Source organism: Thermothelomyces thermophilus, chromosome 1, assembly GCF_000226095.1.
Source record: "Thermothelomyces thermophilus ATCC 42464 chromosome 1, complete sequence".
NCBI lineage: Eukaryota > Fungi > Ascomycota > Sordariomycetes > Sordariales > Chaetomiaceae > Thermothelomyces > Thermothelomyces thermophilus.
The window spans coordinates 9,235,790-9,258,494 of record NC_016472.1 but is presented as its reverse complement, the minus strand read 5'-3'; the positions used below and the strand labels follow the sequence as shown (position 1 = coordinate 9,258,494).

The window sequence follows — 22,705 nt, the reverse complement described above, 5'->3', positions numbered from 1 at the left end:
GTCTTTTTCTAGAACACCACACTTAAAAAGCTTGGGTTTCCGTTCGGGTGATTCGGATCGGAGGGTCCCCAGCGATCTTGAGCTCGCAGTTTTCCGGCCTGTGTTATCCAAACAAAGCCGAAGGCTGTATTTGTACGGAGCAGTTAACTACTGCGTATGCATCCTTGGCCAAAGGCGTCCGGGAAATCCAGGAACGATCCCACCTGTGCGACTTCTCGCGAGTGCAAACGCACCCTGGCTCATAAAGCTTAGTGTAGACGCATCTCTATCGTAGAGAGCCCAGTCTGGACGTGAGCCGGTGGTGGATGTGGATCCACCCTTGCCCTGCTGTGACGTTTGTGCTTCACCCTGCTGCGGCACGAGTCAAACGGTCTCTGCTTCCAATCCGCCAGTCTGGCCAGCCCCGATTCCTCCACTCGCATCAAGAGGCAGCTCGCTCTGCGGGCGATGGGCAGGGGGACCGAAATCTCTCCGACGCCTCCACGCAGTGTTGATCTTGTGGCGCCGGATGGAAAGAGGAAGATATAAAAAAAAGAATGGCGGGCGGGCGAATGCAAGTTCGGCGGGTGCACTGCAAGCAGCGGACAACACCAGGCCAATGAACAGCCAGACCGCCGTCATGACGGCACCTTCCGGTCGGGAGCCAGGTGCGGTCAAAGCTCGCAGCTCACTTCACCATCACCCTCTCCCCCTCCGACGAGATCGTTAGCCCAATCGCCAAGAAGCAGTGGGGGAGGTCGAGGTCCTTCTGAGACCCACTCCCGGCGGGACAGTGTGTGGATGCATGGTACATACAACGTGTACGGACGTACTGTACTTGTTAACTTGAAAGGGATGGCATTCGGTCTTCGCTTACCATCCACAACAAACGTGACCACAGCCATGCCAGCGAGCCCTTTGCTCTTCGCTCGCCACGGCAGCTCTGGGTATGCAGGCCCTAGGTCGGCACGGGCAGACGGAAGCTTTTTGTTCTGAACCTCATTGCGGTGACGTTACGGCAGGAAGGCCGCTAGAGAGTTAACCACTAGTCGCCGTTATCGGTGTTCCTACCTTTGCCCGCAAGGAATGGAGGGAGGTAACTATCTCCGGGCCTGCCAGTGTGTATTAGTTCGCCATGTATTAATGGTTACTCGGAGTCGCCTGCATTCCTGCGCGGCCATGATGGGCACTGTGCTGGCTTATGTCATCCTTCCGAAAGTGGGTCGATGCGAGTTGCTGAAGGGAAGGAACACGACAACCCGAGAATCATCTCATTTTACGAATTGTGGCAGTGTCGAGGCCAACTTCCCTGGCTGGATTGCGCGGCCCCCTTTTTTTCTCTCCTAAACCGTCATGCACTTGCTGTGCACGCATATATAACTGGCATATTGTCACATGCGAGATCAAAACCCAAAAAACACACACCCGTTCATTCACATTCGGAGTTGCCTGGGTCCCGCTCGACCCGCTCGGCTGGTTCGACCGAGCAAATCACGAATAATCGGGAACGGGAACGAATAGCAGGCACGTGCCAGCCTGGCACAGCTTTCCAACGAGGTCCGAGATTTGGCTTGGGGGTATTTGGAGGACGTGTGACTCTCTACCATGTTGTGACAGCTCACGAGGACCGTACGCAAGGGAAAAAACCGAGCTACCCGGCATCGCTACCAGCATCTGACCAAAGGTTATTGATGCCTAGGTTGGGTACTTTAGGCGTCATCAGTAATCTCCCCAAGACGAAAAAGTAGCACTACATGAAGACAGTTTCTCTTCTCTGCCAACTGGCTTCCCTGCTCTTGGGTAGGATATTGGCTTCTACGCGTACCCCGAGCTACGTTGGCATCAAGCCTAGAGTCTCCTGATCTCTGTCGGTCTTTGTTTACTCGATATGATATCGATCAGAGGGTCATGGCCCAATGAAGAGCTTGATGAGGAGCATATGGCTGAACAAGACCTAATACCACAAACAAAGGGTGGGGACCATCAACCGCCGCCGCTTTGCTAAGTTCGTGATCACAGTGAAGCAAAGGGAGAAGGGCACGCAGCCAGGCAGACCTCACAGCCCAAGCTCAACGCGACCTATCTAACAGGTTGGCTAGTCAGTGAGGGAGAAAGCGACCCGGAACCCTTCAATCAAAGGGTTCCGGGTCCTTACGGATCAATTCTCATTCTCGCTTCTTAAATGGAAAACAGCACGATCGTCTGAGTGTTGGCTTCCCAGGGCGCAACTAGTTCGCGAAGTTCTTTCACGATGCCTCTGAGGCCGTTGGTCTCTGGCGACCTCATGACGTTCGCTGCCTGGTAGAGACCGGAATCCACGGAGCTCATAACCCATTTGTGGAGCAGGGAACGATGCTTCCAGTGATAGCGATATAGGAGGAGGTCGCGGTCATATTTCTGCAGGAGTTGGTCATATTCTGTGTTGATCTGGTCCTTAGTAGATTACATAATTAGATATACATTCTGGTCACATTTACATAGCAACCAATCTTTACCTACCCACTCACTTCGACCAGCATATGATCATATTTAACTTGACTGATGAGCACCTCTAAGTTTGGCTGGCGTGATTAGAAGCTGCAGGCAGCACAAACAGTTGCAAGGGCGTACAATACGTTAAACATAGCTGAAACCCCACCGCTAATTATGTACATACATTTCTCATACGTGGCTCTCTTTCTCAGCCGCTAGCAGGGCCTCCCGCAACCGGCTCTCCACTCCTCTGATACTCTCCTCCGTCGACTTCAGGCTTGCCATGACGTAGAGCGTGTTCCCCAGCACCCGCGTGTGGACATTCCACTGCGGCGCGTTCGCCCGCTCTGACCCTTGCCCCTCGCCCGGCGAGCCCTGCAACAGCGCTGCTTGAACGCCCTTCGCGGCATTGCTCTTGTACCCTTGTGTTCCGTCCGCGCTAGTCAACCGGATAGCCAGGACGGTCCCCAGAGCCCACATGCCTCCTACAAAGCTGGGAGGCAGCTGATCGATCCAGCGGAGCAACTCGGTGCTCCAGACCGACCAGGTCCTCGTAGCGTCTGCCGGTGTCACCGAACCCGCCCAACCCGCCGAAGCGGGCCCTCTTCCCTGCAAAGAAGCCGGATTGCGCGGCACGCCCTTGGCCCAGTCCCAGTCCCCCCGCGCCTCCATCCCCTGCATCTCCCTGATGCTCTCGAGAGCCACCTGGCATCCAACCGCGTGCGCCGTGTAGCTATGGCCGTGCAGCAGAGCATCTGACTTGTCGTCGCTCTCGAACGCCCGGAAGATGCTCTCGGACGCGAGCGTCACGCTGAGCGGCACCAGCCCGCCCGTCAGCAGTTTGGCGTGGACCGAGATGTCGGCATCCACGCCTAGGAAGCTGGCGGCGCTGAAGCGGCCGAGGCGGTACATGCCCGTGAACACCTCGTCGAAGATGACGGGCAGCCCGGTCCAGCTCTGGCCGTCATCGGCTAGATCCGTCAGACCCGCGCTGTGACCAAGGAGGTGTGCGCTCCGCCTGACAACCTCGACGAGCGTCTTCTGAAACAGAGGGTCCCTGGACATTGGTTAACACGCATATCCGTTAGCTCGACCGAGGTGAAGGAAAGCCAAAAATATTAACCCATCACCTACACCATGAGCATACCGCCAGCGCCGAGGACGACCGGCTCAATGATCAGAGCCCCAAACCTCCGACCCTGTTTTGTGAGCTTTTCGAGAGTAGCGGTGATTACCTGCTCATAAATGCGCGCCTCACCGCGCGCTTTTCGAGACTCGAGATCGAATACATCCGACAAGGACTGATACGAGTAGCCTGCCCGAACATCGATACCACCACCACTACCACCATCACCAGCAGCAGTAGTAGAAGCACTCGTCGAGGCGCTAATACCATCCCGCATCTCGTTGGTCAGCTCAACGTTCCACCGCCCCCTCCTAAACTCCACCACCGGATAGTCAAACCAGAACCCCTTCCCTTCATACCACTCCACCTTCTCGTTGAACACGCCCGGCTCCGAGCAGTCCATCGCGCCAATCGTATCTCCGTGGTAGCTCCCCTTCAACCCCAACACCCCGAGCGGCTGCGGCGCCTCCCCGCGCCGGGGCCCGTACCGCGCTCTCGCGGCCCCGAGCGCCATCTTGACGGCCACCTCGACGGCGGTACTCCCGTTGTCCGAGAAGAACACCCGCCCGAGCCTCCTCCTCCTCCCTCCTCCGGAGCCGTCACTGCTGCCGTCGCGGCGGGGGGCCATGCCGTCCAGCACCGTCTCGGCCAGCGCCAGCGCAGGCTCGTGCACGGCCTCGGCGAACATGACGTGGCCGTAGCGGCCGGCCGCGTAGGCGGCGGCGAGGGCGAGGCGCGGGTTGGCGTGGCCGAGGCCCTGGGTCCACCAGGAGGCGGAGCCGTCGAAGGACGGGCGGAGGAGGGCATCCGGGGCGTCGGGGGGAGGCCGGGCAAGGGTCTGGAAGTAGTCCCCGTGGGCGGAGTCGATGACGGTTATCTTGTCCCGGGCGAGGTGCTTCTGCTGCGTGAAGGGGTACCATATCTGGGAGGATGCGCTGGCGCTCATGGACTCCAGGCGAGCCAGGCGTGCGGTGTGTCGAGCGTCTAGGCGACGGAGAATCTCGTGTATGTCGCGGCTTTGGGAGCTGGTTTTGTCGTAGTAGCGAGACAGGGCTATGCTGTCGGCGCTTGGGTCGTCCTCCGCCCTCCGGGGAGGTGGTTCTGGAACGGTCCTCACGGCGATTCCGTGCTGCTGTTCGAAGTACTCGGCCAGGTAGGCGTGGTTATGGAATGCTGCTTCCCGAAACAGGACGACCATTTCTACATCGTAACCACGGATTTTGAGGGACTCAAAGGCCGATATCGTCTGTGAGATCCCGCCGAGTTTGCTGTCACCGATGAGAACGACTGGCAGCCGCAGTGGCATGTATAGGTCGGCCTGGGTCGAACCCGAGGGAGCGGGGGACTGGACGCCCCCAGCTGTCTCGATAAACAGCCATCCGGGACCTCGGGATGCCTGCTGAGACGCAAAGGCAGAGACCTCGGCGAGAAGGCTATCATCTGAAGGAACGGCCTATCATGTGACAAGAGGCACACCGATCAGTTGCTGGGTTCTTCTTGTGCAATGGTGCAACGCGAAGGGCGCTGACATTGTTTGAAATTCGGGCCGCGATATGTGGGCTGACGGCGAGATCGTACTGAAAAAGAGTCTTGCTAATGACCTCTGGAGCAAACTTGCGGACATGTCTTTGCAGATTAACGGATTAGACTGGTCCTTTGGTGCTTCGGGGTGCCATGCTACAGGGAGAAAGCGTAATTAATAAATCGACATCTGCGCAGCGTTAACCGCCTAATTAGCCAATAATTGAAAAAAGATCATTGTCAAAGAAGAGAGGGGCACCAACACTGGTCATCCGCATCTACCGCCGGTCCCGTCGAGACAGGTTTAAGATACGTTGTGCGTTCTGTCTGCCAAAGCCGTTGAGCGGTTTTGCAGAGGAGGGTTGTGACAATGGTCTTGCCAACGTCGGTATTGGCGCCGTAGATCTGGTAAGTGCGCAGCGAGCGCCAAAGCAGCGCTCTAGCTGGTGGTAGTCGCATTCCTTTTTTCTCTCTCTCTTTTCTTTTCTTTTAAAAATTGACGGGTTGAATCTTAGGGTTGCAAGTTCCGGTTGTGGAAACTTGAATAGGGCGGGAACCACTGATAAGTATTGCCGTTAACAGCCGCAGCCAGGCGTTTGATGGAGGGAAGCACAGATGCATTTGAAGAGATGGGATCGGCGTTCTCTCAGTTTCCACACCAACACACAATACAGAGCCCAAGAAGCCTTTCATGTTTGATTAATCCACCAGGTAATGTTATCACCGCAAAGCTCATAGGGTACTGTTTGTGCCCGCATTTGTTGGGGAGAATTCGGGGTCCGCGGAGGCAGGCTCGAGCCGAAGTCGGCGCTGGATCCGTACACAGTACGGGACTGGAGGAGAGAACTGGCTCTGATGAGTGGAATTGTTCGCTCCAACTTCTCATCTGTTCGCTAAAGGTTCGAGTAGGTTGTCTCCGCCGCTTATTAAGCTCCCATTCAAGCGTATTTCAACGGCCAGTTCCGCGAAGCGGACAAAGCAATCCCTAAATATTGCGTAGTGGGTGATTGGACTAATATTTTGGTCCACCAAAGGTTTAATTTCTTTTGTTTTCAGTTTCTTTATTTGTCTATTGGTTACTAATCGATCAATATTCAGGACATCTTCTCCTTCACTAGTTAATTAATTACTCGACTCTCAAAGTCCGTCACCATGTCTGAGGTTAAAACATCACAGAAATCGAGTCAAGGACCTGAGCTCCGCCTCGACCATGTGCTTGCCTCCATCCTCCATCGTCGGTCATCGCGGAATCAGCTACGACGCCTGACCACCGTTCCTCATGGCATGGCGGATTTCTCTTCCAACGCATACCTGTCCCTCTCCTCGCAGCCCGCCGTGCAGCAGGCCTTCCTAGCACGGCTCCATGCTGCTGCTTCGACACCCGGCAGTAATGGCTCCTCCTCCTTGCTCGGGTCGGGCGGCTCCCGGCTGTTGGATGGCAACTCGTCGTACGCAGAATCCCTCGAACGCACCATCGCCGCCTTCCACCGCGCCCCGGCCGGCCTGCTCTTCAACTCGGCCATGGACGCTAACGTCGGCCTGTTCGGCTGCGTCCCACAAAAGGGCGACGCCATCGTATACGACGAGCTAATCCACGCTAGCGTGCATGACGGGATGCGACTCAGCAGGGCCGGAAAGAAGATCCCGTTTGCGCACAGCTCGGTATGGGAGGTGTCGCATCCAGATCCTAACAAGAGTCCATTGGAGACGGTGCTGCGCTCTCTGCTCCACGGTCCCGACGGCGGCCTCTTCCGATCGGGTGAGCGGAACGTCTTCATCGCCGTCGAGGGCATCTACAGTATGGATGGGGACGTTGCTCCCCTGACCGAGATCGTGGACTGCGTCGAGCGCTACCTGCCTCGACACAACGGCTATATCGTGGTCGATGAAGCCCACTCGACGGGCATAATTGGCGATCGCGGCCGTGGGCTCGTGTGCGAACAAGGTCTCGAAAAACGCGTCTGGGCGAGAGTCCTTGGTTTTGGCAAAGCGATGAGCTGCACCGGAGGTAAATATGCATACTCAGCTGCAGCACTTAATTCCCTCACAGCGGCCGAATCACGGGTGATATCCGAGAAGATAATTAGTGCGCAGTGCTGACAAGACCCAAAAGGCATTGTCCTTTGCTCGTCAACAACTCGCGAATACCTCATCAATTACGCTCGAACTCTCATCTACACGACCGCCATGGCGTTCCCCACGCTCGCGAGCATCGAGACGGCGTACGACTTTCTTGCAACTGGCCAAGCGGAGCCACTACTCGACAACCTCCGGCTCCTCATCCAGGAGGCGCACAAACTCTTCGAGGCACTATGCACCCGTGAGAATGCGCCCGCAGAACTGCTTCGTGTCGGCAGGGAGAACCCAAGGTCACCCATCATCCCCATCTTCACCCCCCACGCCCGAAGTTTGGCAGGCTATTGTCAGGCGAGGGGCTTCATGGTCCGACCGATCGTGGCACCGACTGTGCCGAAAGGGCGCGAAAGAGTACGAGTGTGTCTCCATGCAGCAAACACTATGTCCGAGGTGCACGGTCTTGTCGAAGCGGTGGGCGCGTGGCTAGCCGCCTGGAGGACGGGCACGTTGACGGAAGCGGAAACCCTTCGACAAACGCAACGTGAAGATCAGGCCACATCAAACTCAGGAACAACTATGGTTACCAAAGCACGATTATAGCCAAGATGCGGTGTTTCACGCTCGAAAGCGAGTAGCGCAGAAACAATGATCCCCCGAAAACCCTAAGTACTCAATGGGCTTCTGGAGCGCCAAGTGTTCGTTGCCGGGCAGCACCCCAGGCTGATTCCCTATTCTGGCGAAGCGTGCTAATTATGGCCTCCTTCGCAGCGTCCAGCTCCCCCCTGCTGGGGCGCGATGATTTACCGTCGCAGCGCACCGGAGGAATTCTGGGGAAATGGGCCAGGCATGGAAGCGAATGCGGGGAGAGGATTCGGGGTAAAGGCCCCCGAACATATTCCAGGTCCACCGACGAGCTTGGCAAAGTAGTCGAGAAGTTATAAGTGAGTGCAGATCCTCCGTTCCAACGTTCCGGGGGCAGCGAGACGTTGTGTTCCTCGTCAAATCTCGCACAATGGCCCGGTTAAGCGTATGTATCTCGGCACTCCTGGCCGGCCTCTCGGCAGCCAAGTACATCGTCCCGGGGGGGAGATGGCGCGACACGGACGGCAACCTCGTCAACGCCCATGCGGGCTGCGTAACGGTCGACAAGGATACCGGCAAATTCTGGCTCTTTGGAGAGTACAAGGTCGAAGGCCAGACTGAAGGCGGCGGTGTTTCCGTCTACAGCTCGGATGACCTGGCGACGTGGGAAAGCCACGGCCTTGCCTTAGGTTCGTGATCTGTTTCTTCTTCTTCCGAAATCTGGCCGCAATCACACTAGCTCACGACCTCTCACAGCTCCCATCGAGGGCCACCCGTACATCTCGCCCTCCCACATCATCCAGCGACCAAAGGTGGTCTACAGCAAGGTGTCCAACGAATATCACGTACGTAGGCTACCATGTTAAGCGAATCACAGGGTTTAATTAATAAGGCATGTGGCACGGATGCTAATGTTAAAGAACAGATGTGGTGGCACGCAGATAACTCCACGTATGGACTGCTGCTCCAGGGATTTGCTCGGTCGCCAAACATTTCGGGGCCTTACACCTTCGTGAGCGCCACCGCGCCCCTGGGCAACTGGTCCCAGGATTTCGGCATCTTTACCGACTACAAGGACGGGAGGTCCTACGCGCTCTACTCGAACGGCGACAGCCGGGAAGGCCGAGACGTGTATCTTACGGCCTACAACGAGGATGTGTCGGCGCTCGACAAGGTCATCCACCGCTTCGACAAGTACGATCTCGAAGCCCCGACCATCGTCCAGACGGACAAGAGTTACTACGCCATCATGAGCCACAAGACGGGCTACCGGCCCAACAACGTGGTCGCCTTCCGGGCCGACTCGCTGGCCGGTCCGTGGTCGCAGCCCTTCATGGTGGCGCCGCCCAACACGCGGACCTTCAACTCCCAGTCGGGCTTCACCTTGACCATCAGGGGCAAGAAGAGGACGACGTACTTGTACCTGGGCGACCAGTGGGACTCCAACTCGCTCTGGGAGAGCCGGTACATCTGGCTTCCGATGGAGATTGACGACCGCAAGAAGACACTCAGGCTCGTGTGGAACGACGTGTACGACTTGGACGTCAAGACGGGCGAGTGGTCCCCCGTCCGAGGCAAGACATACTACGCGGCCGACGCCAAGACGGCCGGCAACGCGTTCAAGCAGGAGGCCAACTTCGCCAGCAAGGGTGTCATCGTCACGGGCATTCGCGGCAACGACAGCACCGTTACTTTTGAAGGGATCGAGGGCTCCGGGAAGCCGCAGTGGGTGTCGTTCTACTACCAGAACACGGACGACATGGGCTTCGGGGACCAACCGGGCGGGACGCCGGACCGGATCGGCGGCACGTGGCAGCTGCGCCGGATCGCGAGCGTCGTCGTAAACGGTAACACGGAGAAGGTCGAGACGCTGTACCAGCGGGACACGCACAAGGGCATCATCCTCTCGACGCCTCTGCTGCTGACGCTGGAGAAGGGGAAGAAGAACACCATCACCGTGGGCGGGCTGTGGAACGGGTTCGATTACAAGGGGGCGGATCTGGACAGAATCGTCGTGTATCCCCCCGAAACGGACCGCAAGAGGCGATAAGAGAGATCTTGAGCGGCTTTCTGCCTATTAATTCCTGGCGGTGCTCGGCTCGAATGACGGACACGGCGGGGCCAAAGACAGGAGAGCATGAGACGGTCTAGCAATGACCTGGCGCCGTGATATTCTATCTATCTTGGTATAGGGCTGATGACTAATAATCGCGGAACCCGTCCTGTATAATTTTGGCTGTTTACGCCTGGTTGATCAAGTTCAACTCGTGCCACGCAGCTCTGCGGACATGCTGGTGAATCGAACGATGTGCTGCGATGACGCCCCAGTTCTTCGTCATAGCCGGGCTGTGCGAATAGTCCAGAGGCTTACCGTACATATCGGTCACCGTGCCTGCCCCGGACTCCTCGTAAATCACGATAGTGCCGACATGATCCCAGATTTTCCAGTCGCGCTTATCGTTGATGGGACATCGGACCTGGACAACTCCGGGGCCCAGTATGGCTCCGACCGCGTAGCGCCAGTGCGATGAGTACCCCTGCACCCCGTTCCTGTAGTTTCTTCCTGCGAGGGCTTTAACCACGTCAGACCGAGACTTGGGGCTTTTCTCCGAGTCGATAAAGGTCAGGCTAGACAAGTCAGGATGCCCCTTCGAGTCCTTCGTAAGGGAGAGAGGCGGATGGTTGGACCAGTCGAGTCGAATGCCGCCAAGCAGGTCCGTGTGTCCCAGCTTCCTCATGGTCGTCCCATGGCCCTTCACGGCGGCCAGCATGAGCCCCGGTTCCTTCTTCCTGCCCGGGACCACCATGTATTCTCGGACTCTCTCCCCCTTGACCGCCTCATCGTAGCCCGTGTTGGGACACGCGCACACCCCGAGAACCCCCTCGCCGTCCTTCACTAGGGCCAGCAGGATGGCGTACTGGCCGTTGTTCATGAAGGCTGACGTGCCGTCGACGGGGTCCATGATCCAGTACCTTTTGCCATTCTCGAGCTCCACATCTCTCTCTTTCTTCTTGCCGTCCTTGATCCCAAACACCTTTGGGACCCCGGACTCGAGAGCACCCAGCACCTCGTCCTCCGTTGTTGGCCAGGGCAGGTCTTTATCGGCTTGTTGGAAATCCTCCGCCCTGTTCCCCTTCCTTGCCCATTCCTCCTTCTCCCTCTTCCACTCCTCTTCCACTTTCCTCCGCGCCTTGTTGATCACGTCACAGACCTTCGTGAGCATTTCTCTGTTCCTCATCAGTTCTTCCGCGTCCTCCTCGCCGAGCAGCAAGTCATTCGGAAAAGCCTTCCTCAGGCCCCACATGAGCAGCGCCTGCGCGGCGTAGTCGGCGATGGTCACCGGCGACATGTCGGTCTTCACCTTGACGGCGCCGTCGCCGTCGCCTTTGCCGCCACCGGTCGGAGGCTTGTACTGGCTGATGGGGCCCGCAGCGGAGGAGGACGTGGGGCCGGGGCCCTGCGTGTACCCCAGGTTCAGCATAGCCAGGACAGTCTCGGTGACGACGGAGGCACGTTGAACCAAGAGCTCGGCGATGCGGCGCTCCCTTGCGTAATCGGGTCTCTTGGTGGCGGGCGGGTTGTTGTTCCCTTTGTTCCTCTGCGCCAGAACGGTTGCCAGAGTTGTGCCACTGACAGAAGATCCTGAACGCTTCGAATCTCCGGTGCTGGTCGCGTTATTGTTGCGCGGCGGCTGGCCTGAGACGCCACCACCACCACCAGGGGCAACACCACCACCGCCCCTACCAGCACCCGAGGTGATCACACTTCCCTTGTTACCACCAGCGGGAGCACCGCCCCTACCACCACCACCAGCAGCATGGCTGGGACCTCGCGGAACGGTGCCATTGGGAGCCGACAGCCCAGGGTTCTTAGTAGCAGTCCTCCGCCTTTCGTTCATTGTCGATGTTGAGCGAACTCTAGGGCAGCACTTTCAGCTCAAGAGAATGTATGAAGTTGAAAATGTCGAAAGCAGAATATAATAGAATAATAAAATCAGAACAGAAACAAAGGATAATTAAGTGCACGGCGGAGGTCAGGTAAACTTGTATCCAAAGATGCATGGCAGCTCCAAGCAAACAGAATCAAAGTAGCTTTAAATAAGTATTAATTACCGTCATCCAGGTGAACTTGAGGGGCCATCATCCTGAACCAACAACGCGGCCAAACTTCGACCTCATATTTGCCGGGACAATTTTTGCTTGGGAGGCGTAGTAGTAACTTGCAGGTGGCACAAGAGAAAAGAACAGAAAACAAAAAAAAGAATCTTCACGTCCGTTCAAAATGCCGCCCGCCGTTCGTGCCTGTCCTACCCTCTCCGCGTCCCGAACCCAAACCCCAAGTCCCAATCCAACCCAACCCAGTCATCAGCTCTTTTCGCTTGCGCCTGTCATTCGATAATATAAAACCCGGAATAAAATGGGGAAAAAGGATCAGTTGTAATATCGCATGATATGGTGTAAGTACCAGAACGGAATATGAAAATATATAAGAAACAAGGGACAAACAACACTCCGAGAAAAAAACTCCTATATCAAGCTCGCGAAAGAAATCAAAGCGCACTGCGAGATTTTTTTCACCGCCGACGGTCGCCCTTTGGAGACGTCTCCCTCAATCCTTTATCCAACTCTGAAGTCAAGTCCTCGTCAATGATGATCTCATGGCGCCGTGTCTCGCTGCCGTGATCAAATCCATAAGGGCCACGCAAGGCTGGGCCGTGTGCTGAGCCGATTCCTTTCAGGTCGTCGTCTGCTCGGTCGTAGCCAGAGCGCGTAGGCCGCAGCAGGGCTGGCGATGCTGGGCGGGAACTTGTGTCAGACTCGTGTGCCCGCGCACCCCTGTACATGCGACCTTCGCGGTCAGCCCCGGGTTCCTCCCGGTGGTTACCGCTGTACGTGCTGCTAGAACGGCTGCGTGCCGTTTGTTTGGCGACGGTTAAAGGAGCAGTCCCTCGCTGGCCGCCCCGGCGCGATTCTAGTTCGATAGTCGACCTGCCGTTTCTGGCCCGAGAGGAAGAAGACCGGGATCGTTCCGAACTCTCGGCGCGCCATCCTCCTCTTTGCTCCCGTGGGGTGCTGGCCCTCTCTGCAACGTCCTTGCCGCTGTCGGCCTGCGATTCGGGTCCCGTGTTCCCCTTGCTCTGGATTTTGTCACCATTTCCCATATCATCCGTACCCTTTCCCGGACGCCGGTTCCTCGGCGGTTCCCATGCCGAGGTCGAGACTAGACTGCGCTCGTCATGATCTGCGGGTCCTGTTTTCCCCTCATACCGTTCTTTCACTAACAGCGATCGGCCTCGAGTCCCAAGTGACTCATCATCCCTATTTGTTTCCGTGGCGCTTCCGCTGACTCTGTGACGACCGGCGGCGTATGTCTCCAAATTTGGCTCACTGTCCCGGCACCTCCCCCAGGTCGACTTTCCCTTCGACTCGTTCGCTCGCACGTCGCTAACAGAAGGCACAACCGGTACTACATGATTATGGCCGTCCGACCAAGCATACGTCGGATACCCGTATCGCGCGGGATCGTAGTAGTCCCCCTGGTTGCTCGGCATAGGTGAAGCCGGCGATCTCCCTCTGCTGGGGTAGGAGAACCCGTCGTCAGCCGGGTGGTGGTTGGCCCATCCCTTGTGAGTCCAGTCGCTCGGTGGGTGAACGGTCTTGATCCGCGGGAGCCCCCTGGGAGACACGTAGTCGTAGCGGTAGACATCGTCGCCGTTCAAGGACCTGGAAGCCCCGTTAGGGGGCCCACGCTGATTGCCTTCTTCTGGCTCTGGGAACCATGACAACAGCTGTGCAGCCTGGACACGGTCCCTGGGATCAGCGCTGAGACAGATATCGACGACCCGTCTGTACCACGCTGGTACCTCGACGTCTGATCCGATGATCAGAGGGCGGCCAAAAGCATCGGGCTCATCCTCCTGTGTCGCCAGGGCCCAGAGAACCATACCGAGCTGGTAAAGATCGGACTTGACGCCTATGTACATGGAGATTCGCTGCTCGCTCTCGATCAGCGGCGTGGCTTCCGGCGGCTCCCACCCGATGGGGCAACCGCGTCGGTTGATGTCGATGATCTTGGCATCGTCGTTCTCATCGATAACGATGTTGGATAGGGTAAAGTCACCCTGAACAAAGCCGGCCTCGTGAATCTCGGACAGGCCACCGACAATCTGGCGTGCCCATTTTTCTCGCCTGGTCCAGGGCAGGGCGTGGTCGTTGTCGTAGATGACATCGATGAGGGCGCCGCGCGGGGCATAGCTGATCAAGAGGCCGGTGACGTGTTGCTCCCCGTCGTCGACGACGATACCGTAGAACCTGATCACGTTCTTCGCATGGTATAGCTGGTTGAGCGCGTTGATCTCGTAGAGGAACTCGTCGACCGTGTCTGGGCCAGGAATCTCCTTCTTGATGAGCAGCCTGCCGTGGACTCGGACTCTGTAGACGAATCCGGACAAGTGGGAATCGAAATGAAGCTCCCGCTCCCTGACTCGTCTGCAGTTCAGATGTTGGACCGTGCGGACTGGGGGGTAACTGATGATCTCCTAGGTCTGGGTGAGCAAGAGTAGTTGCCACAAGGGGATGCGAAACAACGTACATTGACGTCCTCGACGACATGAACATGTAGTCTCCCATCCCTCGTCTCCAGCTTGAGATTGGTGACGGTATCGTAGAAGTCAATCTCGTGCAGGCTTTCCCGAATCGCCTCGTAGATCTTGGCGCTCTTGTCCCGTTGATACTGAGTGCGGGCGAGATCTGCCTCGAGGGAGTTCTCCGGGGCGTTGCGGTAGTCGACCGAGACCGTGACGCGTCGCCAGAGGTGCTCGTGTTGGCGGAAGGTAACGAAGAACTTCTCCCGCTTGGACTTGTCCCGGAAGTGCATAGACAGATTGAGGATCCATTTGCGTTCTAGCTCGCGCTCAATCAAGGCGTCATACTGTGAGGTGGTCATCGACTGGACGTCCACCCTGGAAAACGTGTCTGGGTCGTGAACAAGTTCGCCGTCAGCCGGATCCCCCTCCGGGTCAAAGCTGTCCAGATCTCCGGGGTAGCCGAGGAAGCGATCTGGTGGGCTCGTGGGGGGCGACGGAGAAGGCGGGTTGCTGGGGCGGGGGTGTAGGAAATCGGGAGCGCTGGCCCGCGGGTCGGAGTGGTCAAGAGGGCAGCTGAAACCATTCACTCGCCTGTCCACGGAGACCGCTCTTCGTTCGGCGTGGGTAGGGTGGACTGGTTCCAGCCGGCTCCGCACCTCGGAGCGCTGCCTCTTGAAGGTTTGAGTCCGCGGCAGGCCGGGGACAACTTTCCGGGGGACACGCCGAACGGGGCCAGTTTCGGGGTCACCCGGCTGCTCAAGGCCGTGGCCGTTGTGACCCGGTCCCAGCACTCCATCGGCTCCACTATACTTGTCCCAGTCGTGAAGCCACCCTCGCCAGAAACTCTGCGGCATCTGAACGCCACTGTGCGTCAAAGGAGCAAAGGGTTCAACAGCAGGGGCTGTGAGAGGTTGAGCCATGTGGCTCGGTCGGGGGAGAGACTCTCCCGAGTTCTGGGCCCGATTCAAGAATGAGCTGGAACGGCAGCTAAAAGGCCCGAAGCGGGATCAACTCAGTTGCCGGAGACTTGGGCCGCCGATTGTTGTTGGCTGGCAACGGAGTCCGTAATCGCGTTGGCGATCCCTCCCAGTCCTTTTCTCTTCCTTTCTTTTTTCCCTTCTTCGACTTCCCGACTATCCGATTACTTCATCAAGCCAGGCCACAAGACCCGGGGACCACACTTGTTGGATAGCGGAGGGGGCTGCAATCTAATAGGGTTGTCGCTGGAGGTCCATCAACTGGAGGCAGCCACATACATAACCATGCTATGTACTGTATCTGGGGAGTCGCAGGGGTTGTCAATAGCTTCGGGCGCGTCGAGGTGAGGCTTTGAGAAGGGTGGGAGGTTGATGGCGAGCTGGTGGGGTGAGCGCGGAGAGTTAAGACTGGATATAAGTCGCCTTCAGCTGCGTTCATTCGGTCGAGTCGCGAAGTCGGGCTAAACCAAGAATGCGACTATGAGTTCTAAAGCCCTGGACCCCCGAGCCCCAAGAAGACATGGGAGAATGGCAGGCTGTGGGATGTCGACCAGCACCGTGAGGCCATATGCGAGCTCCTCCTTCGATAGACGAGTAGTCTAAACGGAAATCGGCGATAAAATATGTATATATACGAAAGAAAGTAATGAAAAATTGCAGTAATGACGGTCCGAACACAAGCAAGCAAACCGAGAAGGAGTAGACGGGTCGGACGACGGGATGGAAGCAAAGTCAGGTGGGAATTTCGAAAGGTTGGAAACAGCGAACGCGGGAAGAAATTCCAGGTTTGGAAGCGGATGAAGAGAGTCAGACTACGTACGACTCGGCCCATATTGAGGGTTTGCTCCGCCAACTGCAGCGCTGTTTCAATAGCCCCAGGTTGAGCTCCCCGCAGCGGTCTTGACCACCGTCTGTAGTTTCCTCCTGCATGCTGCACACACAAGGCAGGAGGAGAATGGGCACAAAGGGATAGCCAGACATCAACGCCCATTCTGCAAAGAGATGGGCAGATGGGGTCAGAGGCCATTGGATTGTGGGGCAGTCGCGGGAGACAGGGGTGCTGGTGGGGAGGTGCAACACGTGTAACAGAATCGATGGGCAGAGGGGTTCCGTTACCATAGTGTATCACACCAACCCTCTGGCCAGAATCAGGCTGTTTCGACAACCTTAAGACGGGTTCCTGGGCTTATACTGCGTGATGACTTGCGCCATGTCTTTCGACAGCGTAACGGAGCACACGGAGCAGCGACTTGATAGGTAGTCATCTGCTATGTATGTTCGGCACGGGTATATGAGGTACCTAATAGGTACCTCCATATCGGCAGACAGCAGTCCACCTACACTACTATGCGACTTCGGTGTGAACTTGGCCACTGCCCTGCGTAAACGGTGTGGGGGTCAGCCAGGGTCCATCATCTGTGCGCACGTGGAACCATGTGCAGTTTCGGGCAAGACTGATCCGCTCACTGCTGCTGCTAGGTCATCATTGCTCTCATGATGCCTCCATACTGTGATACTAGCCTCTGGTGCTCTACTTCGTACACTATCTAGCTTATCCGGCTCACTGTCCCAAATCAACACAGAACATTGTCCACAAAGCATAGCCATCAGTCGCTCAGGGGATCATGAATGGTTTTCCCCCCCCACCCCCTCCCATTTCTAGGGGACCAGCCAGGCTGCGCCCCAATTTCTTCTGAAAGGCACTTGCCAAGGCACCGCCACCATCTTTTCTTCTCTGCGTTCGGCTCTCCTGCGCACGCGTGCAGCCAGTCCCGGCCCGCATGGTCATCGGCGAGAGTTGGGAAGTTGAGCCGCATCACCATTTCCGAACCGAAGTGATGGGTTCCCTGTCTATTCCCGCCTGATCTTGATTCTGCGCCAATGAACAAACGAACCAGTATGTACATACATATGTACTGTACACGCCCAACGGCAGCCCGATCTCGACAGAGCTGGCCGCATCACTCGACTCGAGTCGCCAGCTATTGAATAATTTCTCTTTCCCAGGCTTTTTGCTACGGGGTCTAAGAGTGCCTCGCCAAAACGGGTTCCATCCAGCACGCTCCATCCCACTGCCACAGCTGCGAGAGGGCAGAGGGCGCAACCCCTCCAGAAAGGCCTCATCACTCACAACTACAGTACCATTACGCTGCATGGAGGCCCTGCTGCGGGAGCTGGACTGTCGATTCTGCCTTTCAGGGCAGCCCCACGCCGGCCCGGGAGCAACTAGAGCATTGCTGCCCAAGCGCAACCACAGCAGCCGCAGAACCAATCCCTACTAATCACCGACGGCATTAGGGCTGCACGAAGCCTACCAGGAAAACAAGGCTGCATGCAGTGAGCCCGCTTTTGGCCAATCCATACCAGAGATCTCTTCCACAGGTGCCGCCTGATGTGAGAACAAAATCTTAGGCGCGTGGCAGATCAATAACTGAGCAAAGTATTGGCAGCCGAACGCGAGGTTGGATATCCCGCCTTGATGTGGTCGATCGCTCTAGAGGGAATTTGCTTATCTTTTTGCACCCGACCGGACCTTATCCGCATGCGCGGAGAGCACCGCAGCTCGTTGTTCGCGTGGTGGGAATTAAACACAGGAAGCTGATCACACAAAGCTGTCTCGGAACGGCTTCCGTTCCTGTGGATTCTTGTGCGCACCTGTACGGTCCGCACTTGAACGAACTCCAATCCATCAGGCAGGCAGGCAACTACAGGACCTCCTCTTGTTCCCCGGTCTCTATCTTGCCGCTCCCTCACGGTGCCTGACAAGGGGGGAAGAGGCCGAGGGCGAGAGCACTGAAACGTAGTATCACAAACGCCTGCAGCCGCGAGTGAGACGGCTTGCCAGTCAGTCAGTGTCAGCAATGACGAGAATTCATTGCGATCCGGAAGACACGCCCGACTGGCCAAAGGACCGCCCACACGATCACGGCTCTTGAGCCATGGCCATGCTCAATTGATATTGTCGTGTCACAACTGAAACTTGAAAAATCAGGAGTAAGCCGGGTCAGCACTTCATTTGAGAAGAGCCAACAACTAGAAGAACATCGTGGCATTGTATGCTGTACACCCAAGGAGTGCAACACAGCGAAGCTTACGTTACTCATGGCGGAGTGAGGATTTGTATTTTGGCTAGAAGTGTGCGCGTGCACGGCTCCAACCACCGTTCTATGGCCCATGCCCATTGATCACCCTTCCCGTCATCAATATGCCCACACCAACCTCTTCTTGTCCTTTCCTTCCCGTGGTTTAACGCCAAATAATGGGCTCTTATTCTAATTCTACATTCCTCCTTTCGCGGCACTGTGGCTGAGCACGTACTTCTCGGCCCCGCCCTATGGTCTGCCAGTAGGGCAGAGAATCGAGCAGCGGTAGCAGCGAAGCAGCAAGGATCCCGACCCAAGGCGTTCGTAATGGCTGGCGTAGGATGGAGGGAAACATTGTCTCGCCTTATCCCCCAATGATGGCATGTGTCTGTTGCCAACCATACTCCTACTACCTGCGGCGCTCTAATCGCTCTTGTCTTCATCTTCGGACTTCTCCCCATCTTCCTTCTTGTTCTCACAGGCCTTGCACCGGTTTGCCTTCTCGCGGTCAAGATTGGGGAAGATCAAGTCAAACACCTCCGAGTACCAACTCGCCGGACGGCCTTCAATGCCTTCCTTGATATTCTGTAGAGAGCGTGTTAGCGTTCACCGTTACCAACCCAATCATGCACACGCGGGGGAGGAGTGATAGTCGATGTGAGATGCATACCTCGGGAAGTTCGAGCCAGTCAGACATGTTGTCTTGCGGGAAAATAATCATCTTGCAGCCCGCGCGGCGCGCCGCCACCGTCTTTTCGCGCAGTCCGCCGATGCGGAGAACCTTGCCCGTCAAGGTCAGCTCGCCGGTCATGGCGACGGTGGGGTCGACCGGAGTGTCAAGGGCCAGCGACAGCAGTGATGTGGCCATGGTGATGCCGGCCGACGGGCCGTCCTTCTGCACCGCACCCTCCGGGATGTGGACGTGAATCTTGGCTCTCTCGAGGAAGTGGTTATTTGGGAACTCCCGCGCCATGAGCGACTTGGCGAAAGAGTAGGCAATGGTTGACGATTCCTTCATGACCGTCTTGAGGTTGCCCGTGATCTCGAGCGATGGACGGCTGGACGGCTTCAGGGCGGCCTGGAGAATGGCCTCGACGTACATGGCCGCGCCGCCCAGCTGTGTCCACGCCAGGCCCATTGTGACGCCTGGGGGGGTGACATCGTATAGCCTATCCGAGGTGAAGATCGGTGGGCCGACGTAGTCCTTGAGATTATCCTTGTCGATAGTGACATGCACGCTCTCGGGGACTCTGAGCGGCTTCCTGGGTTGCTCGACAGTTTCCTTCTCACTTGCTTCTTTGCCGGCCTCTTGGGTCTTGCCCTCCTTCTCCGACTCCTCGAGGGCCGCTTTGCCTTCGTCAGTGAGGGCTTTGTCCTCGGGCAGCGCCTCCTCCCCCAGGTCCTGGACGATCTTCAGCGCCGACTTCCTGTACACCTTTTCGATCTGCTTCTTGAGGTTCCTGACACCGGCCTCCCTGCAATACGATTTAATGAGCTCCTCGATCGCGCTCTTGTCGAGCTGCACGTCGACGTCCTTGAGGCCAGCGAGCTCCTGCGCCTGCGGCGCGAGATACCGCTCTGCAATAGCCATCTTCTCATCCGAGACATAGCCGGAGAGTCTGATGACCTCCATACGGTCGAGGAGCGGTCGAGGAATCGTATCGGTCATGTTTGCCGTACAGACGAAGAGGACCCGGGAAAGGTCGACGGGAACATCCATGTAGTGGTCAAGGAACGAACTGTTCTGCTCGGGATCAAGAAGCTCCAGCAGCGCAGAGGACGGGTCACCCTGATAACCACGCCCGATCTTGTCGATCTCGTCGATCAGGATCAGTGGGTTCTCGGTCTTGCACTTCTTCAGCGCCTGGATAACCCGCCCGGGCAGGGCGCCAACATATGTCCTCCTGTGGCCCTTGATCTCTGCAACGTCGGTGAGACCGCCAACGCTGAACCGGTAGTACTCGCGGTTCAGCGCGCGAGCGATCGATTTACCAATGCTGGTTTTGCCCACACCGGGGGGCCCAACGAAGCAGAGGATCTTGCCCTCGACCGTTCCGCGCAGCTTGCCCACCGCAATGAATTCCAGAATGCGGTCTTTGACATCCTTGAGACCATAATGATCCTCGTCCAAGACCTTCATGGCGTTTTTGATATCGAAGTTCTCGGCGCTCCTCTGCCCCCAAGGAATCTGGGTGAGCCAGTCCAGGTAGTTCCGAGTGACGTTGAACTCGGACGCGGCCGGCTCCAGGTGTGCCAGCTTGTTAAGCTCTTCGTCAAACACCTTTCGCACCGCTTCAGGCATTGCCAGCTTGTCCGCCTTTTCCTTGAACTTCTCCACCAGCTTATCCTTGCCATCCGATTCAATACCGAGCTCCCGCCGGATGCCCTTCATCTGCTCCATCAACCAGTACTCGCGCTGCCGCTTCGTAATCTTGCTTTCAACGTCCTTGGTGATCTTGGATTGGAGCTGAGCGTTGGCGAGTTCCTTCTTGAGCACCAAGAGCGCCTTGTGCATCCGGTCTTCGACGTTTAGACTCTCCAGGACTTCTTGAAGCTCGGCCGGTTCTCCAGCAGAGACAGCGGCGGCAAAATCAGCGAGCTTCGCGGGCTCCGACATGACGTTGCCGGCCGATTGGCTAATAGAAAACGTAGAGATCTGATCTCTGAACAAGCTGTTCATGCTGGCAACCTCCTTGAATACGTTGACAATCTCGTTCGTGACGGCACGAATCACCTGACTCTTGGGATCATGTGGCTCCTCGGTGAGGTTCTCGACATTGGCGATGCTGACGGGATACTTCTTCAAGAAGGACGTCACCTCGTACAGCTTCTTTGACGTCTCGGGCTTCGGCTGCTCGACGGCACTCTCCTCGAAACTCGCGACCACGTCTCCCTTCTGATCCGCCTCGTCTGCCGGTCTAGGGACAGCCTCCGGGATGGGTTCTGCGACAGGGGTAGCCTTCGAGGGGCCTGCACCTCCTGGCGGGATCAGCGAAGACAGCCGAATCCTGCGATGGGGGTACAGGATCGCCGTCAGACCGCCGCCCTCGCCGCCCTGTGCGTTCATGGGAAACGCGCTGGTGACCTGGGCGAAGACACCGACGTCGTAAACATCATCAGGGTTGCGAATGACGTCGTCGTCGGCATTCTCGTCCTTGAACAGAAAGGCGCCAACGTAGGGTTGCCCACGCTTGAACATCTCAGTTATCGCGGCGGCGACGTTGGGATCCTTGATGGTGATGGCCTTGTAGAATCCGGGAAACAACGGCCTCTTTGCGATGGGAATTGCTAGGACTTGGGGGTAGATTTCTGGTACCACAGGCTTTGCAAGCGCCTTGTCACCCTTCCGCCCCCGTCTGCCACCACTGGAGCCCGAGTCATCTCCCGCCCCGGACGAGGCGCCGCCAGCAGCACTACCTCTCCCATCCGGTGCCCCTGGCGCCCCCGTGCCGCTGTTGTTCGATGTCGCGTCGGAGCTGGTAGACTTAGACTTCGCTATTTCCTTCTCTTCAGCCTCGGCCTTCTCGAGATTCGCCTTCTTCTCCTCCTCGGAAAGTGGCTCGGTAGCTCCGTCAAAAAAACCCGAGCCCTCTTTCCGCTTGCCTAACGCAGAGTACGTCGAGAACCTTGAGAGCGACGACGGCCAACTACTCCTCGTGGAGCATTGCAGCTGTGGCGCAACGGTCTGTCTCTGTCGTAATGATGCCGGGATAGAGCAGGCGCTCAACCTTCGTGACGGGGTCGAGAAGACGGGACGTGTCGGCGTCGGTAACCGGAGGGCTCGCTGCCGGGGCAGCATTGCGGAAGGGCGAATGTGGTGACCTCGGGGACTGTTTGGTGTCGGAAGTTACGGCTCTCGTCCCAAGCAATCTGGGCTCGGCCTGCTCAACACGGCGACAGAAAAGGGGAATCTATATGCAGCCAAGTCGGAAAAAGACAATGAAATATCAAATAAATAGTGTACAGATTAGACTGCGCAAAGCAGGTAAGCCTTGGGTCGGGGTGGCTGGAAATTAATGGTAGCTCCGCGCACGCCTGGAAAGGTCGGGATACATGGCGACGATGTCTGAATAATGCGACGGGCGGGTTTTCGGTCATGGAAACTGATGGCAGCTGTCCGCCGTCTTGGCGTGAAAGTGCGCGAGCCGACAAGGGTCCTGGTTGGTGTGCCCCAGCCACAGCCTATGAAAGGTTCCGCCACAGCGTAGGGCCCAGCCTCGGTAAGGATGCAGGTACGGAGGAATCCGTTTTATGTAACTAACTCCCTCCCGTCAGGACTGCGTGCGCAATAAGGTAGGTATA

General features: G+C 57.1%; 6 protein-coding genes across 6 annotated transcripts; 2 read left to right on the top strand and 4 right to left on the bottom strand.

The window, feature by feature from the left end:
- Nucleotides 1–2,484: 2,484 nt before the first annotated feature.
- Nucleotides 2,485–5,906, bottom strand: MYCTH_2299183 (uncharacterized protein). The gene is made up of 4 exons (XM_003660601.1): nucleotides 5,364–5,906; nucleotides 5,107–5,203; nucleotides 3,586–5,030; nucleotides 2,485–3,508 (listed from the first exon to the last, which is right to left on the bottom strand). Exons 1-4 carry the CDS (start codon nucleotides 5,555–5,557, stop codon nucleotides 2,641–2,643), a joined length of 2,604 nt encoding a protein of 867 aa, XP_003660649.1. The 5' UTR covers nucleotides 5,558–5,906; the 3' UTR covers nucleotides 2,485–2,640.
- A 263-nt stretch (nucleotides 5,907–6,169) lies between these two features.
- MYCTH_2299181 (uncharacterized protein) lies at nucleotides 6,170–7,980 on the top strand. The gene is made up of 2 exons (XM_003660600.1): nucleotides 6,170–7,106; nucleotides 7,212–7,980. Exons 1-2 carry the CDS (start codon nucleotides 6,251–6,253, stop codon nucleotides 7,772–7,774), a joined length of 1,419 nt encoding a protein of 472 aa, XP_003660648.1. The 5' UTR covers nucleotides 6,170–6,250; the 3' UTR covers nucleotides 7,775–7,980.
- Nucleotides 7,925–9,901, top strand: MYCTH_2299180 (glycoside hydrolase family 43 protein). The gene is made up of 3 exons (XM_003660599.1): nucleotides 7,925–8,445; nucleotides 8,513–8,601; nucleotides 8,682–9,901. The coding sequence occupies exons 1-3, from the start codon at nucleotides 8,187–8,189 to the stop codon at nucleotides 9,804–9,806; spliced, it is 1,473 nt and encodes a 490-aa protein (XP_003660647.1). The 5' UTR covers nucleotides 7,925–8,186; the 3' UTR covers nucleotides 9,807–9,901.
- Nucleotides 9,902–9,996: 95 nt separating this feature from the next.
- Nucleotides 9,997–11,655, bottom strand: MYCTH_2050951 (uncharacterized protein; the record flags this gene model as incomplete). The annotated part of the gene is made up of 2 exons (XM_003660598.1): nucleotides 9,997–10,830; nucleotides 10,936–11,655. 2 exons carry the CDS (start codon nucleotides 11,653–11,655, stop codon nucleotides 9,997–9,999), a joined length of 1,554 nt encoding a protein of 517 aa, XP_003660646.1.
- A 553-nt stretch (nucleotides 11,656–12,208) lies between these two features.
- Nucleotides 12,209–15,420, bottom strand: MYCTH_2299178 (uncharacterized protein). The gene is made up of 2 exons (XM_003660597.1): nucleotides 14,349–15,420; nucleotides 12,209–14,295 (listed from the first exon to the last, which is right to left on the bottom strand). The coding sequence occupies exons 1-2, from the start codon at nucleotides 15,261–15,263 to the stop codon at nucleotides 12,331–12,333; spliced, it is 2,880 nt and encodes a 959-aa protein (XP_003660645.1). The 5' UTR covers nucleotides 15,264–15,420; the 3' UTR covers nucleotides 12,209–12,330.
- Nucleotides 15,421–18,665: 3,245 nt separating this feature from the next.
- MYCTH_2299177 (uncharacterized protein) lies at nucleotides 18,666–22,482 on the bottom strand. Its single transcript, XM_003660596.1, has 2 exons — nucleotides 19,074–22,482; nucleotides 18,666–18,988 (listed from the first exon to the last, which is right to left on the bottom strand). Exons 1-2 carry the CDS (start codon nucleotides 22,200–22,202, stop codon nucleotides 18,827–18,829), a joined length of 3,291 nt encoding a protein of 1,096 aa, XP_003660644.1. The 5' UTR covers nucleotides 22,203–22,482; the 3' UTR covers nucleotides 18,666–18,826.
- Between the last annotated feature and the right edge of the window lie 223 nt (nucleotides 22,483–22,705).